At 44.4% G+C, this 16,213-nt stretch overlaps 3 protein-coding genes and 1 non-coding gene across 6 annotated transcripts; 2 read left to right on the top strand and 2 right to left on the bottom strand.

Moving 5' to 3' along the window:
• Positions 1-4,223: 4,223 nt before the first annotated feature.
• LOC112884640 (NAC domain-containing protein 21/22-like) lies at positions 4,224-8,829 on the top strand. The gene is made up of 3 exons (XM_025950095.1): positions 4,224-4,602; positions 6,652-6,926; positions 8,085-8,829. Exons 1-3 carry the CDS (start codon positions 4,416-4,418, stop codon positions 8,571-8,573), a joined length of 951 nt encoding a protein of 316 aa, XP_025805880.1. The 5' UTR covers positions 4,224-4,415; the 3' UTR covers positions 8,574-8,829.
• A 919-nt stretch (positions 8,830-9,748) lies between these two features.
• LOC112884641 (CASP-like protein 1B1) lies at positions 9,749-11,265 on the bottom strand. Of its 2 annotated transcripts, XM_025950097.1 has the most exons (4): positions 10,988-11,265; positions 10,746-10,860; positions 10,225-10,328; positions 9,749-10,135 (listed from the first exon to the last, which is right to left on the bottom strand). In XM_025950097.1, exons 1-4 carry the CDS (start codon positions 11,248-11,250, stop codon positions 10,006-10,008), a joined length of 612 nt encoding a protein of 203 aa, XP_025805882.1. In that variant the 5' UTR covers positions 11,251-11,265; the 3' UTR covers positions 9,749-10,005. The 2 variants fall into 2 exon arrangements, with proteins under 2 accessions (XP_025805882.1, XP_025805881.1); XM_025950096.1 differs by having other exon boundaries at positions 9,749-10,328.
• Positions 11,266-11,809: 544 nt separating this feature from the next.
• Positions 11,810-11,896, top strand: TRNAM-CAU. The gene is given in 2 exon segments: positions 11,810-11,847; positions 11,861-11,896. It is a non-coding gene; the product is annotated as a tRNA-Met (tRNA).
• Positions 11,897-12,253: 357 nt separating this feature from the next.
• Positions 12,254-16,082, bottom strand: LOC112884579 (protein LOL2-like). 2 transcript variants are annotated; one of them, XM_025949996.1, is made up of 7 exons: positions 15,857-16,082; positions 15,311-15,424; positions 13,850-13,963; positions 13,113-13,225; positions 12,937-13,014; positions 12,776-12,847; positions 12,254-12,676 (listed from the first exon to the last, which is right to left on the bottom strand). In XM_025949996.1, the coding sequence occupies exons 2-7, from the start codon at positions 15,420-15,422 to the stop codon at positions 12,632-12,634; spliced, it is 534 nt and encodes a 177-aa protein (XP_025805781.1). In that variant the 5' UTR covers positions 15,423-15,424; positions 15,857-16,082; the 3' UTR covers positions 12,254-12,631. The 2 variants fall into 2 exon arrangements, with proteins under 2 accessions (XP_025805781.1, XP_025805780.1); XM_025949995.1 differs by having other exon boundaries at positions 12,937-13,020; positions 15,857-16,081.
• Between the last annotated feature and the right edge of the window lie 131 nt (positions 16,083-16,213).

Genomic DNA, 16,213 nt, shown 5'->3' on the forward strand with positions numbered 1-16,213 from the left:
TTTGTTGCATCCTAGCTTCTCCCAGAGTGTATCTTGCTGCTTGTGTTCAGATTTTGCGAGAATGTGGCAGGCCATCTAGCCCTCAGTATTTCTGGCAGGTAAGAAAGAAAAACTCCATCAGGCAATATCTTGCAAATCTAGTTGCAGGAATGTGCAAGATACTGCCCTCGAAGAGTGTGCCTTTATCCATTAAATAAATTCTAGGTCAACATCTACATCGATTCCATGGCCAGAGTGCTTGCTCGCTTGCTCGTTTTTCTAAAGTGATCAAGAAACAAGTTGCTATGGAACATTATCCTTCCTTCAATATGTGTTTATGTGTTCTATGCAAGAACTTGTGTACATGTCATCACTCATTGTTGTTATATCCGTCTGAAAGAAAATGGCATTCGGACAACAGAAACACAGATAGGATTTTTCTTCAGATATTTCTAGGATTTTGCCTGCCTGCGTATCCTGATGCAATTGGTAATGTTATGTCTGATCATGAGAACCAATGATTTGGAGTCAGTTCAACAGGGTCGAGATAGAGGGGCAAACTATCATTTATTCAAGTAAGTTGCCTAACCACATTGACTATTTATCTGCAATCTACTGTGGCTTGTCATAAAAAATCAAATCCTGTAGGATCTCTGATGTGATGCCACCAACATGGGTAGGCTGAAAGACGACTAGCAGAAGAGGTTGACTTGCGTTTTATTGAACATGTGCTACCCACATGGTTCCATCAGTATGTTTGTGGTTTCAGGTTTGTCGTTGCTTATCCATGTGTGCATGTGTGATGTGTCTGGCGTGTATAGATTTTTTAGTCCTTTGGTGATTTGACCTACTGTTCTTATCATATATAAGCATTTATTTAATGTGTTTTCGGTTAACTCCTTGAATTGTTTGTACCCCACCCTGCAATCTTTAGTTTTTTTTTCTACTCTTCTGCTGCAGGCTTGACAACTTAAAAAAAGGGCTTGGTTAATTGCTACCCCAAAAAAACACTTCCATGTTGACCAGTCATTTATTCAGTTTTATTCACCACTTGTTGTTTGATGGTCATAGGAAATTGATGCAACCAGCAGAGGTTCTTGGTGTAAAGGCAAAATAATCCCTGGGCCACTGGTAGATGTATAAGATCTGTACTGAAGCTTCTCTCATCATGGTAGCTCAAGAGCAACAAAGCTGCCATGTCATTTGGCGGATGTGGTTTTACAATGCAGTTTGACCAACTCAAGCTGTATCCTTGCATTGGCCTGCTGTCAGAATCCTGGTATGTTCATCCTTTTTGGCTGTATGACCACACAATAATTGGCTGATTTTACTTCCATGTGTCAAACGAAACTTTCCTTACCTGGATTGTACGTGATCTTGAAGGTGAGAGAGCTATGTAATGTGCCCTCTTCTTTTGTCCTCTTTTTTTTTTTTTGCAGAATTTGTCCAGCCATTGTCATGAGGGTGACAGTGCCTGTACTTCCGATGATGGATCAGTGTCAAGGTGGACACTCATCAGAGCCGTCGCGGCCCTTCCTTCCATCCTCGAGCCCTTATCCAGATTTGCACACTTGGAGGTGGGCGACGAGGTCACCAGTCAATTCGAGCTGCTTTTCACCGATGCAGCCAGCAGCATGGGGGAGAGGTAATGGCACGCAGCTCTTGACCTGGAAGCTCCACCCTTATGGTGCGATGGGCTGATGGTAGCCAGCCAATATCCTATGGTGAGATCTTGAGCATCGTTTTAACCCGGAATATGCGATGAAAGATCGTTCTCCGGGCGCCCGCCTGGCGCGAGCTGATTGATTGGTTTAGGTTAAAAGTGACTGGAATTGGGGTGTTAGGCAGTGCAGATGGGAGGGGGGAGGTATGGGGATGAGCTTTCTGATGTTGCTGTCACGCCCATTTCCAGGTCACTTTCAGCTCGGGTAGTGGTAGAGCTAGAGCAGCGGGGCATAAATTCCCCCATTATTATTGTCATTCATCATTATGAGGTCTTGCAAGGAGAGTTCCTGTTTACTTCTTAGACTGGATAGATCTGTGGGATGGCATCTCTCCATTTGTGTGCCGCACCGCGATCTTATCGCGACTTTTTTTCCCTTTCGACAGGAAATATGTGCTGAGAAGGATTTTCACCGCCTTTTGGGGCTTGACTTGTCCAGGACCACTGAAGAGCCTTTGGAAGAACCATGGCCATGGGCTTCACTCACTGGCTGCCGGCTGGGTTAGTGGCTGTGATCATATACTGCACTTGCAGAGGAATATGGCACTAGAGAGAAGAACTTCCTTGACTCCTTGTCCTTGAGATGGGTGGATCAAATCGGTTTGGCCTGTGGCCATCAGGTTCGGACGACCCGGTCCTGCGTGACGGACTATTTCAGCTTAACTGCAGAAATCCTGAGGTACAGTACTGTACTATCTATGGTTTTCATTGATTTCTTTTAATTTCAAAAATAAAAAGTTGAAGTTCTTTTTTCCCTCAAATCATTTTTTTTGGCCTCGATAGGCCTCTGTTTTTGCTTTTGTCGCGACGTGAGACACGGCAAAGGAGCCGAGGAGGAGGGGATGGAGGATGGCATGGGGGGGCCGCTGGATCCCCTCACGAGAGATGCGGCCGCGCAACGCAACGGCCGGTGCCGCCGCGGCGACACGGGAGATCACGCGGCAGGGGACGCGCCGCGCGCGTGGTTGGTGTGACGGCGGCGTGCGCGCCGCGCGCATGCTGCGCGTCGTAACCGAACGGCATCGGCCGGCCGGCCGGCCGTGGTCGACGAGGCGTGGGGGGTGGCCGGCACGGTCTGATGATCCCCCAGTGAGAAAAAGAAAATGGTGGCCTGCTCCGGCTTCCTGCCAGCGCCCGTCGTCATGAGTTCAACGCGGGCACTTGCACTTGCTCCTCCGGCCGGCCGGGCGGCCGTTACGCCGGGCTGTGGGCCGCGTGTCGCCTTGTTGGCGGCGCCACTCATGAAGACTACGCACAAGTCTTCATCAGTCTCGGAGCATGTTTGGACCGTGATTTCGCTCCAGATTTATTCTTCAGCGGATCAGATTTATTCTTCAGCGGATTTACAAAAAGTCTGCATCCCCCAGTGCTCCGGTTCGTCGTCAATGGCGGGCGGGGACACGTCGCCGATATCGAGGCGCTAGCTAGGGTTCGTTCTTCTCCATGGCTACGATGTCCTTACTCCTTCGCCAGACGCTCCCGATCCTGATCCAGCACATCTCTTCTGCTGCTGGATGATTCCGAACTCTAAAGTCGTAGCCGGAGCCGGTTTACATCCAGGTGTGAACGAAAACCGGTCATAATCTGATCGGCAGCAGCTACAGCTTTGGCAGGCACGAGGTAGGTGAAAGGAGAACGGTCTTGCCAGAACTCAAGGTCATGCCCGGAATTAGCTGACGTCAGCGCCAGCTAGCACGCTGCGTGTATGTGAATACGTGGGCAGGAGTTGTAGCGGCCACCAGTATTGCGATTTCTCTAGTTGGAGGTTTCTTACGACTAAGAAAACGAAAACTCGCTGACTTGAGTATTTTTGTATTCTTTTATTGCGGAGGCAAGCGTTAGTCTTCAATTGGGGGTCCGGTGAAAAAAGAACTGTTGTGCTTAGTGATCAGGTAGGAAAGAGTCCTTTTTGCAGGTTATCTTCATGCCGTTTACTGCCATCCCTATTCCTAAGTAAATCCTTGATGTTCTTCTAGGTAAAATATTCCATAATATTTTTTTAACATATTACAGATGCAAACGCTCATACCCACACGTGCATATTTAACCATATGAATATATGCTTTCTCTGTTAGCAAGATGATATACTTGAGTTTTCATTTTCCTTCAAAAGTATTTAACGTTTGACTTGAAGGAGTAGGCCAGTTTTTTTTACCTTGCAAAAGAAAAAAACTACACCTCAGCTGACAAGTGGTGCTCTAGCTTGTACATCCTTGGTGGATAGCAATCCGGCCCTTTTCAGTTCCGTTCCCAGATGGCCTTAATCTAATTTATACATTTTTTTTATCTTTCTCCTTTAATTTTTCTCGCCTCCTTTCCTTTTACATATGCATTTTAGGGAATTTTTTTCTTGGTGCCATATATGGAGAGGTGTGCACAATTTGTAGCATCTACAAGTCTCTTGTACTGACCTGGAGAGTGCTGCCCTTATTTGTGGAATGAAAAGGAAAAATGGAAAGAGGGGGAAAAAAGGATAGATGAGAAGTTTGAGGGAGACCCACCACCTAAACCACCTTATAAACCCCTCTTCTCAACTTGTCACATGACACAAGCACACAGCTCAGTTCTTCTTGGCTAATAGGCTAGCTAGTTTCTCCCTCCTCCCCTCCGTCGTCTCTCTCTCCTATTCATGTTCTCTCTCAGCTCGCAGCTTGGGAGAGACTTGTGCAACAAAAATTAGAGAGAGGGGTAGGAGATACACGAGAGATCGATCATGTCGATGAGCTTCCTGAGCATGGTGGAGGCGGAGCTACCACCGGGGTTCCGGTTCCACCCGAGGGACGACGAGCTCATCTGCGACTACCTCGCGCCCAAGCTCGGCGGCAAGGTCGGGTTCTCCGGCCGCCGGCCGCCCATGGTCGACGTCGATCTCAACAAGGTTGAGCCATGGGATCTCCCGGGTGAGTCCAACTCGATCAGCCCATCTATCCCTCTAAAGTTCCGATCCTTTTGTCTTCTCAATTGTTTCCTTCTAGTGACTTCTTGCACCAAGTTGATGTGTGTGTGTAGAGAGAGAGGGAGGGAGAGGATTCCCTATGCACAAAAAGGATCCTTTATTAATTTGATTTTTTCCCCATCGAATGATCGAATATATATGATCTCCCGTCTTATTTTTGTGCTATCCTTTTGATTACCCAAAGCTATTTTGGGATCCTCGATTGCTTCTGCGTGAAGAAACTCCACGAGCTGCCAATGTGTTGTGCACACACTAAATTGCACCCTTGCGCCCTTTTTTTTTTTCCCCCATTTGCGTCACTGACAGTTTCGCCCTTACTACCTAATAAAACCCTTAAAATCATCTAGGAATTTGTCTTCATATACCCCTTTCTTTCATTCCTCTTCATTCTCCGAATATATATTTATTTTCTTCATGAACTTGATGCCTTCTGCAATTACTAGTTAAGACAGTAGCTAGTCTTAAGTTGAAGGTAGCAACCATGTATTCAGATACACGTTCTAGCTTTCACCATATATGTAATTAATTCTTTGCATGGAATTTGCTCATTTCGTTTGAAACCTCATGTGGTGGCGGTCTAATATCAGCGTCACCATCAGAGTACGCGTACCTGGTAGAAGACTATAATAACAAGCGAGTCTTTTTTCCAGAAAAGACAGTACATGTGGATGTAGCTAAGTGCACTATAGTACACATAATTCTTAGCATTTTCAATCAAAAAAGACTTGAAGTAGATAGATCTACCTGCTTTTACGTGTTAGTTATGCACTCATGTTATTATTATCTAACATTAGGCAAATATTTTGGAGAGAGGTGTGACGAATACCCTATCGGAGTAAAAATAAAAATATTCTCACTTTTCCGCCCCGCTCTAGCTTGTTATTCTTTGGCATTTCCCCTTATCCGCAATGGGAAATATTCCGTTTGCTACATACTCTAGGGCCAACCTTTAACGTCTGATCAACGTATCTTCTCTCCGGCCTAGCCTCTTCCAGTTTTATGTCCAAAATACTTTCTGAGGTGGAATAAAATTTCTGGTTTATTTAAGGCCTTGCGTTAACTTCACTCTATATAGATTAATTCCTATATGCATTCAACATTTGGTCTAACGAAGATTGTAACAATATAATCAGATGACGTAATCCAACTTTTTTCTCTATTTCTCAAGTGGTAGATGTTACTAATTCCTCTTTCTTAAAGATGACTCGACCAGTGCTAGCTAAGCGTTCATATCATCAGCTTAGCAAGGTTTAAAACATGGTAGTCCCAAAAAAATGTTTAAAACACCGGAGACCTTCAGTGCGTTAGACTGACGTGATAACCAACTACACCATGACACCACTTGTTTAACCGTTGTTTAGTTTGCTTTACTGTAATGTAATGTTTGATTTTCTTTTGCTATACATCGATATCCTGAGTTCCTGTCCTTCCAAATTAGAGGCCATCGGAAAGCAACAAACTGCAAATCACATCTTACGCATGAGATCTCAGATTCCCAGCACACCCTCCGTATGGGTCGCACACGTGTCCTCTCTTTTGCATCTCTACCAGGTCCAAGCTATCAAGCTATGGCCTATGGCTGGAAAGGCAGTCCCCATTCTATTTCTTCTAGTGGCTCCAAACCTCAGCATCCAGTGGCAAAGACCCCCCTTTTCCATTCATAGCGCACATGATTGCGACCACAAGGTGATCCATCAACAATTCAACATGCACAACCACTGCCCAAGCGCCCATGAATGGCTTTTCCTACCGGCCAATGCCAAAAATGACTTCGTTCTGTGAAAAAAAGAGGTGAAAATGGAGGAAGTTGACCCCTAAACCCACACCTTGTCGAAACGTGTCGGTGTCGCAGTCGAAAGATGAGCGTGCACAAGAGAACAAGAACATCTCTAGAACTTTAAGGGTGCGATCCATATTAACGCTATCTTTTTTTATCACCATTGCTTCTTTTTGATATCTTGATATATGTTGTTACCATTTTCTTGATGACCAGAGGCGGCCGCGGTGGGCCCTAGGGAGTGGTACTTTTTCAGCCTCAAGGACAGGAAATACGCGACGGGGCAGCGGACGAACCGGGCCACGGTGTCGGGGTACTGGAAGGCTACCGGGAAGGATCGGGCCGTGGCGCGGCGAGGGGCATTGGTGGGGATGAGGAAGACGCTGGTGTTCTACCAGGGGAGGGCCCCCAAGGGGAGGAAGACGGAGTGGGTGATGCATGAGTACAGGATGGAGGGTGCCCTTGAGCAATCCTCCAAGTTCTCCTCCAAGGTAATTAATACGTGTACAATGTCATTGGTAAAACTAGTTTGCTATGAGTTTTTTTTTAAAAAAAACTAGTTTGTTATGTCCTAGGTATTGTGGAATGAATTATCAAAATATGTTGCATCTTACTCTGAAACATGTGCCATTTTAGGGGTTATGAAATGGAATCCAAATAGCTTTAGATATTTTTCCAATTAAAAATCAGTTGCATAGTCTAGGTACGAGCTGTGAGCTAGCACATTTAATTCTATTAAGAGACGACTTGTAGTAGTGGGCATATTTCCTATTGAACAGTCGTTGTCAAGTCTTTTGTCGCATTATCCGGATGAGATGAACATCTCTCTACCTGTCTCTTTTCTTCGTTTGTTTATTGTAGGAAGTTCTTCGTTTATTTTTTGGTTGATACTTGCCCATTATATTTATTTTTGGAAAAAGTCCATTTTAGTTTCTTCAACGATTCACTTTATCCGCTTAAGCCCTTAAGCAAAATTTAGACTCAATTTACTCCCCACCGATTCCAATTAGTCCAATCTACCCTCTAATGATATTTCTCTTTTTTGTTTCTCCACTTACGAATTGAATTTTAAGTTCAAATTTTATGAGTGGATAGAGAACAATGATGTCATATGTTAAAAAATATATTAAGAATTTTTCATGGTTATTTTCATAATTTAGAAATTTTTAACACGAAATTTATCACAAAAAGACAATTCTACATGAAAAATATTCATGAAAAAATCATAATGTATTTTTTCTAGCATAGGGCATCATATTATAAGTTACATTGCAAGAAATAAAAAATAGAAATCTTATTAGAGGGTAGATTGGACCAATTAAAATAGTTTGGGGTAGTAGCTTGGGCCTAAATTTTGCTTAGAGGGTTAAATGGACAAAGTGAATTGTTGAGGGGAGTAAAATTGACTTTTTCCTTTATTTTTTGATTGATACTAGTCCATTATATTTCTTGACCACAAAAGGCCTTTTGCACAGCTTCGCTGATCCACTCGTTTATCACGCAACACTAATAAAAATAAAAGAAGAACTAAAGAGAGTCTTCACCTGACCAGTGAGGCATTTAGTGTTAGTACAGTCCGAGTGATTAACAAGACAGCATTCAATGAACTAACAGATGCTTTGGTTGATCCTCCATGCGTCAACCAACAGGATGAGGATTGGGTCCTGTGCAGAGTCATCTGCAAGAAGAAATTACCAGGAGGAGGCGCCAGCTCCAAGGCATCAAGAAGCCTCGCCACCAATGGCGGCCATGACACCACACCAACCAGCTCGCTGCCGCTGCCACCCCTCATGGACACCACCCTAGCACAGCTCCAGGCCGCCATGAACACCACCGCCGGCTCCGGCGCAGTCGAGCAGGTGCCCTGCTTCTCCAGCTTCAACAACATCGCCAGCAACAGCAACACTGCTGCTGCTGCAGCAGCTCAGCCATGCTACCTGCCCATGGTCACTGGCAGCCATGGCATGAGCTTCCTGGACCATGGCCTGCCTGAGCTGGGCGGCTGCTTTGATCCTCTGAACTGCGACAAGAAGTTGCTCAAGGCCGTGCTGAGCCAGTTCGGCGGTGAGGTGGTGCCAAGCCTGACGCATGAGATGGCTGCTGGCACGGCGACCTCCACTTGGATGAATCACTTCTAGGGAAATTGTTTCAAGCTTTCAGCAAGCACAAGTGATTGGAGATTCCATATGAACTACATTTACTTATTGTGTGGTACAACATTTATGTGTGAGAAGTAGATCATGCAACATTTTTTTTCTATCGATTTCGACAAGGCAAGCGAAAACTAGGAGTGATACTCTGTAATGGCTGTTGAAGTGTGTATATTCAGATGTAGAGGTTTGAGTGATCAAAAGAATTTCAGATTGGTTATTTTGCCGTGCCTGAATCCTAATATCTCTGTATCTCTCTGCAAATCTGTCTACATTCATAGTAACAGCAACAGAGCATGTACAATAATTCAGAATGCACAAGCTGCCATCCAGATACAGTACTGGTCCAAATTCAATCATGCTATTTATTCAGGAAAGTAGGCATGACGGTTACATCCAGGCATCTCTTGTGTACATCATCTTTCTTTTCTGCTGCATTATTGCAGTGTCAAGCATGCTAATCAAGCAGTAAGTTGAGACTTCCTGGCTTTCCGTTGCACTCATGCACTGTTCCTGATATGCTGCTGGCCAACTGCATGAGTGACCACTGATGACCTGTGTGCTTCATTGCACCTTTCAAAAAAGAGGCCTTTATCGATCCTTATTGCTTTTGCTGTACCTTGTGCGATCAATACTAGCACTCGTACACTTATAAATACACGTTCTGTACACCTCTTTTGCTCATCTTGTAGGAGTACTATTTGGAAGGTTACATGGCAGAAAAGAAAAGGCAAGATCCGGTACCTGGCTACCGGCTAGGTACTGAAACATCAAAGTCTTCTCTATTTCTTTAGACCACCCACCCACAGTTTCTTATGCAAATGTAAGATTGCGCTCTAGATTCGCTTACATGCATGACACAATTTAACAGTTCCTTCTGCATGTCAGTCCAACACATGAACATATATCTAGATTGTGATTTCACAGATTGTTAGGTTGATGTGTTGAGCCACATGCTAGTTAAATTCTTAATTTGTGGAAATTGCTGAAAGGAACAAACTGTCAACCTCCTACATTTATATAAAAAAAAAGATCTCACATTGTGCATAAATAATGCCCTGGTTGGATGAATCAACATCCCATGCTACTCCAAACAACTTCTTTGTTCAGATGTCTCCGCGGAACACGCAACGTTCAGATTTATGTAAGAACTGTCTGCAAAAGAAAGCAAAGTAGCATCTATATAGCACTACCTGTTACAACTTACCACCACAAAGCCTTGGAAACATTCAGTACCGTGATCATACAATTTATGCAAGAACTGATCTAATCAAATTAAGATCCATAACCAACCGCAGCTTTGTGCTTGTGTAATTCTTGGCATACCCATTTCAGGCCAAGCAACATGGAACAGTTTGACACCAAATTTGGCAGGACTCCATGCTGTGATCCAGCTCCCCCACATGTGTATCAGAGCAACTCACAGTTGTGCTGCCTTGACCACCAGAGTGAGATCCAAATGCAGAAACAGTGCATTGTTGTGGATGAGCTGTCTGAGATGCGGACTACTCATTGGCCCGCCATGTTGGGCCGGTGAGCGTTGGCTGCAGCTGATAATAGGTTCAGTGCCAGCATGAGGGCCACACCGATGAACGATGACACGATGGCAATGCCTCCACGGCTGCAGAAGGAACCAAACCTGTCGCAGATCGGGTTCCACCGCGCGTGCAAGTTACCGTTCTTGCCTAGCTCCGCCATCGAGGCCGCTGTGGCGGCACCGGTAGCCAACAGAGCCATGATCACCTGGACCAATGACAACAGAGGGGAAATAATGCCGTGTATCCATGTGAATTGGCATTGGTTTAAGATGTGTCAGATAAGCTACAGTTCATCCCTATACAGGTACAGCAACAGAAGTTTCAATTAGGCAACTGGTTTTGGACAGTTGCAATAGATTCTTGATTAGGCTGAACTTCATATTTCTATGACAGCACACTAGCATCATTATTATAAGGTTGTCTTATTCTCTCTTGGATTCGATTGATTGTCGATGTGCTAGTCCTTTTCAGAGGACTACTTCAAGGTTGATATATGATGAAACCACTGTTGAAAACTTGAAGTAGGTTGTCTTCAAGCGAAGTATCGGCAGTGGTAGTATCAATAGTGACAATGTGAAATATTCCATGAATTAACTGAACATAGAAGACAAGAAAGAATCACCATGTCGAGCATATGCACAACCAAACTCGCCGTCCTTCGCCGCAGAGTTAGGCGCCTGATGATCAGCACCACCAGGTTATACGCACCGGCAATGGCATTGGCTATGACGAAGTACCTGCCCAAACAAATCAATCACCTTTCACAGTTAATTCTACACGCGATGAAATAAAGACGATTCATCAGAAAAAAAGGAAAGAAAAGAACAGCAATGAAGCACAAGCCTTTCAGGCTTACAGCCTTACACAAATGCAGGCGTGTCCCTGAACTCTGCGGTGAAGGTCTGCGTGAGCGGCCTGGTGCCGACGATGGCGACCACCGCGGTGTAGGACTGGGTGTTGAGCGCCATGACGACCGCCGCCACCACCGCGGCCAGGGCCGCAGCCGCGCGCAGCACGACCGGCTGCACGGCGACCAGCCTGTCCCTGAGCTGCAGGAGCTTGTTGCGGGTCGGCGCCGCAGCCGCCGGTGCAGCGGGGGGCTTTTTGCTGCCATGCTCGAGATCCATGGGGCGACCAGCGCTCGTGAAGCGCAAATGAGCATCCAGCTGGACGAATGGAATCGATGCGTTTGTGGCGAGATTATATGGTGGATGGCAGTTTATGCCAAAGAAAAAAAATATGATGCGTGTTATTGGGCAAACGCCGATCGGTTTCTGCAAGTTTGGGTTTCTTGTGTTGTCGATTCTTGATTGAAAAAGTTTTGGTCTTGGATTACTTTTCTCTGTTCCAAATTGTATGTCCAGCTGATTAGTCAAGAAAGGTTAGTGCATTGGATAAAAGTGTCTGAGAAGTGTCCAAGAAGAGATGTATGAGCAGGGAAATGAAGTGTCCGAGAAGAAATGTATATGTTTCAGCCTTTCAGGCGTTTTTCTGTCAGGTTTACACTAAGTTGTTTGACAGAGAATGGTGAAGGAGTGCGAGAGAAGGAATGCTGAGGAGACAGAAAATTTGGCGCGCCACTGGAAACGGACATGGAGTTCAACGGTAGATACAGCTACCAAAGAGGCAAAGAGAAGCGTTTGTAGAACTCGTCAATTAAATTACTTTTGAGCGAGAGGTACCAACGGGGTGGTGGCGCAGTTGGCTAGCGCGTAGGTCTCATAGCTATATTGAGTGATCCTGAGGTCGAGAGTTCGAGCCTCTCTCACCCCAACTCTTTTTCGTTTTACGATTTTTAAATGTGAATAACGCAACGGGACTGGTTTTCAAGTGTTCGCGTTTTCTTTTAGTACATATGTTTTTCTTTATATTACGGGAATACAGGGAGTTCTATTTTTGCAAAATCTGTAGCATTTGTTTTTTTTTGCAAGTCTGTAGCATATAGATAGCCTTTACAACTACTATCCATACATGCACACCTTAAAATATAACCAGCGGCATGAAAATAAACAAGTTTTACATAGTAGATGATCATCTGAGCTTCAAAGAACCAGACCTGTATAATGCCATTCTGTCTCTGCATTCAGTCCGAAACTCCGCAAGGGAGGCGATTACCATTTACCAGATTAATTCTCACCAACATCCAGATTGATTAAAAAGCACACTGTATTCCAAGAGCCATTTGTAATGTTTTTGGTCGTTGTTATTCACTGAGAAGGCTGCAAGCACCCACGGGAGAGGAGTTTGATCACACAGTGAAGTCTAACAGAGCCCATATTACATACAAAAGAATCAAGTGTAACAAGCTACAGTTTCTGAGTATCCACACCCGCACTTCATTTTCATTCGTTCTGGCAGGATCGCAGGGGCAAAGGCGAGCTTTGCCCCGATGCTCTTCAGGGGTTCCTTTTGTCGAGCAACCAATCACCGAACAGCAGTATGATACAAGGTATTTTCAACTTCTCCAGATATTAAGCATAAAACAAAGTTACATCGGGTTCTGATATGTTACTTTTTCCCACCAGTTGTAACCCCAACTACAACATTGCTCACCTGTGCACAAACAAAGTGGCGTGAGCACGCAAAATGTAAATTTCACTTCACCGGGCAAAGCAAATGCACAAGTGAGAACAGACTACATAACAGGCTTACCAATTTTCCCTTGTCATCTACTGTCATTGGATTTTCAACAACAACAGTTACATTCTGTGATTGGCTCGTTGGCTGCCAAAGACGGAAAAAAGAAAGGTTAAGTAACTAGAAGAGATAAAATTAACTTACGGATTTCCAGAGAACTCATCAAATAAACATACCGCAGAAGTTGACGGGATGTTATATGAATTTCCACTTGATGCAGGCAGCGCAGGTGGCAAAGGTCTCACGGTTGGTACCTGATGCTACAAACATAAATATGTTGAAATCAGGTGTGTGTCACTAGGCACTTAGACCATTTGCAGCACAAGCAGACCCATAAAAGAAATTAACATACCCCACCAACGTTTGTAATAAAGTTGCAGATAGCACATTTGACAGATGGTGCTCCGTACGGATACATCAACACTGTTTGGCACTGGCCACAGTTCACATGAGCTATGCTACTTACTGCAGAATGAATAAAAAGAATCAATCAAGTTGAGAAGACGAAGATAATAATACATGATATCATCATACAACATGTGTGCACGCATAAAGGAAACTTCAATTATGAAGGAGACACACACTTGCACACCGAAAAGTAAAAATCCAATAGAGTATCCACCTATTGTCTTTACATTTCCCATGATAGGATTGCTTTATATAGCTACGAGCCACCATTATAGGAAAATATATCTCTTTCCAGGATGTGCATGGGCACACCCCACGTCCCCACCCCAATCAGAGGGATGAGAAAGAGCCTAACTCAGAAACATGGAGAGTACAATGCACTGATCTGCATTAGTGCTATAGTTGCTGACAGGTAGCAAGGATGTGTGATCCAATCTACTGACAGATCAGCCTATGTGGTGTTCAAAACATAAGAAACTTGTCCTAATTTAACTACAGGGGAAGATAAATTACTAACACGCTGTATCATCAATTAGGCTGTTCGAGAATTTAATGGAAAAACAAATCTCTCTTCATTTATAGAACATGCATCCTACTACTGAATTTTAGCATTTAAAAGCTTAAGGATCTGCAAGATAATCCTGCACATACATCAGTATAATCCTGCACATACATCAGTACCTGGTCTGACAAGATTGACTGTGTCACAACATGAGCATCTTACAGTTGTTGCATTGCGAGTATACATCAATAATGTTTGGCAGCCACCACAAATAAGTCGAGCCATCTCCATTCCTGCACAAGAAATTTGTCCATTATTTAATATAGCATGTCAACTTGATTTTAATGAAGCAATAGAAAACCAAATATAAAGCTCATGATGGTAAACAGCTTCAATGATATAGATGATTACAAGATAGCCAACAGTCTCATTAAAATTACTGAGCAATCCCATGCAATCAATGTCAATGCAATCATATAATAGTGCAAAGCAGTCCATAACTCCGTATTAATGAGAATTGCCAGACATGGCAGAAGAGAATGTCATGCCAGTCCATATCAACTTGATCACATGGTGCTTCTTCTCAAGCATTTGACTGCAGCACTTGCAGCTTCTAATATTTTCTACAGGAATGTTTGCATCACTGCGATTCAAATCTGTGGCACTAGTGTATGTGCAGCTATAACTGACATTATCTCTACTTTTCTAAGAAGTAAATGTTTCAATTGTATTTACTCCCTTAACAAGGATGTGGAATACCAACGAATAAGAGGAACATAGTTCAGCACTAGAGCATGGAAAGTGTGCCCCCAAAACAGACAAATGTACATAAGCAGAAAAGCTCAGTAGTCTATCAGTAAGAGCTGATATCAGCAACAATATTATATTTTTGTTGAAAAAATAAACATGACAAAGTAGCCTGTGATGCAGAGCTTGTTCACTGGGGAAAGGAACATTTCTCTTCACTACCTTTATGAAACATAAGGCAATTTGGCGATATATATATACATCTGGAATAATAGCAAGATCGCTTAAATACGGTATCTAAAACACAATAAGACTACAATATTGTACTGTTACATTTAATGATGGACATGAACTTTTTATGATGCATCAACACTCGGTATGATTGCACATCAAATATTTTGTAAATGGGACCACGAGTAAGAACGTTACAAACTGAAAGACATCAAATCCCTCTGCCACTGGTTATCCTACTAAACTATACAGGATACTACTACCGATACACACCCTTGACAGTCAAAGCAGAATATATAGCTGATATAAAATGGATTTACTAAATGATAGACCACCTCCAGTCATCAAAAACATATGAATTTATCATACATCTCTAAGGTTAGCATTTCCCTTGGTAGTGAAATAATATAATACAATATCTATCCAATGCAAGACCAGACTTCAATATTGATAACCTCTCCAACGTTCCAGACCCATTACAATCCTTTCAATTGTCAGCTACATGTATTTGCATCACCTGCGTTCTGACAGCCCGTGTATTTCTCTTGCTGTTATGAAACCAAAGCTCAATGTGCCTTTTTGTTCATGCGCGGGGTGTGCCAATGCATGTGCCTTTGATGTTCGATTATGAAACAAGAGAAACCAAAGCTCAGATGCACTACCTGGAGGTGGCACGGTGGTGACTGCGTGGCATACCGCGCAGCACACGCTCGGAGCGCCTCTCGGGTAGAGTAGAAGGCTCCTGCACCCGTGGCACACGATCTGGCTCTGCATGCCTGCAAAGTTCCAGCCAAAGCCGCACAGGGTGAGCACATACAGATACAGATACAGATACACATACACATCAAATCAATCATATTCACAATTTTGTCCCAAGCCCAACACGCAATATTCTGCTATTCTTGTTCCATCGAATCAAATGAACCATACATCATCCAATTCCACATCAACAGACAGCAACGATTATCCGTATGGCTTAGATCATCGAAAATTAGCTCTAGCGTCAACGGAAAGCTTGGAACCACCAACAAAAGCTCCGATTTTTCTTTTCCAATCCCAAATCCCGCACGCGCCATCCAATCCCCACAGCGATTGCTCAAGTCTAGCAACGCGATTAGATCTCGCTACCAAACGCCGCCGATGCCTCCAAACTTGCCACCCAGCCAGCAAAACAGCAAGGAAATTGCGTCGCCGGATTCGCTGCGTACCTCAGGAACCGCGGGGGGAGGAGACGGCGAGAAACCTCCGAGACCCGACGGGAGGAAAAATAAGAAAAAAAATCTGCAGCGTCGTGGGGAGAGGCACCAGCAGCGGCGGCGAGAGGCAGGCGCCACCGATCTAGGACGTGCCCCCCGAGGACGCTTCTTGCGGTGCTGCAAGAAAATGGTAAGCGCGGGTGGTTAATAGGTCAGGTCAACACGGCCGGAAGCGACGAGAGGTTGGGGACGACCCGCAGGAAGCGGACCCCTGCTGGACTGCGTGTCCCCGCGGAGAAAGCGTAAACCCAGCTGCCCGCTTCCGGCGGGGTCGATCCAGCGGCCGAGGAGGCGTGGAGGGGGATTCGA

This window comes from Panicum hallii, chromosome 3 (genome assembly GCF_002211085.1).
Source record: "Panicum hallii strain FIL2 chromosome 3, PHallii_v3.1, whole genome shotgun sequence".
Taxonomy (NCBI): Eukaryota; Viridiplantae; Streptophyta; class Magnoliopsida; order Poales; family Poaceae; genus Panicum; species Panicum hallii.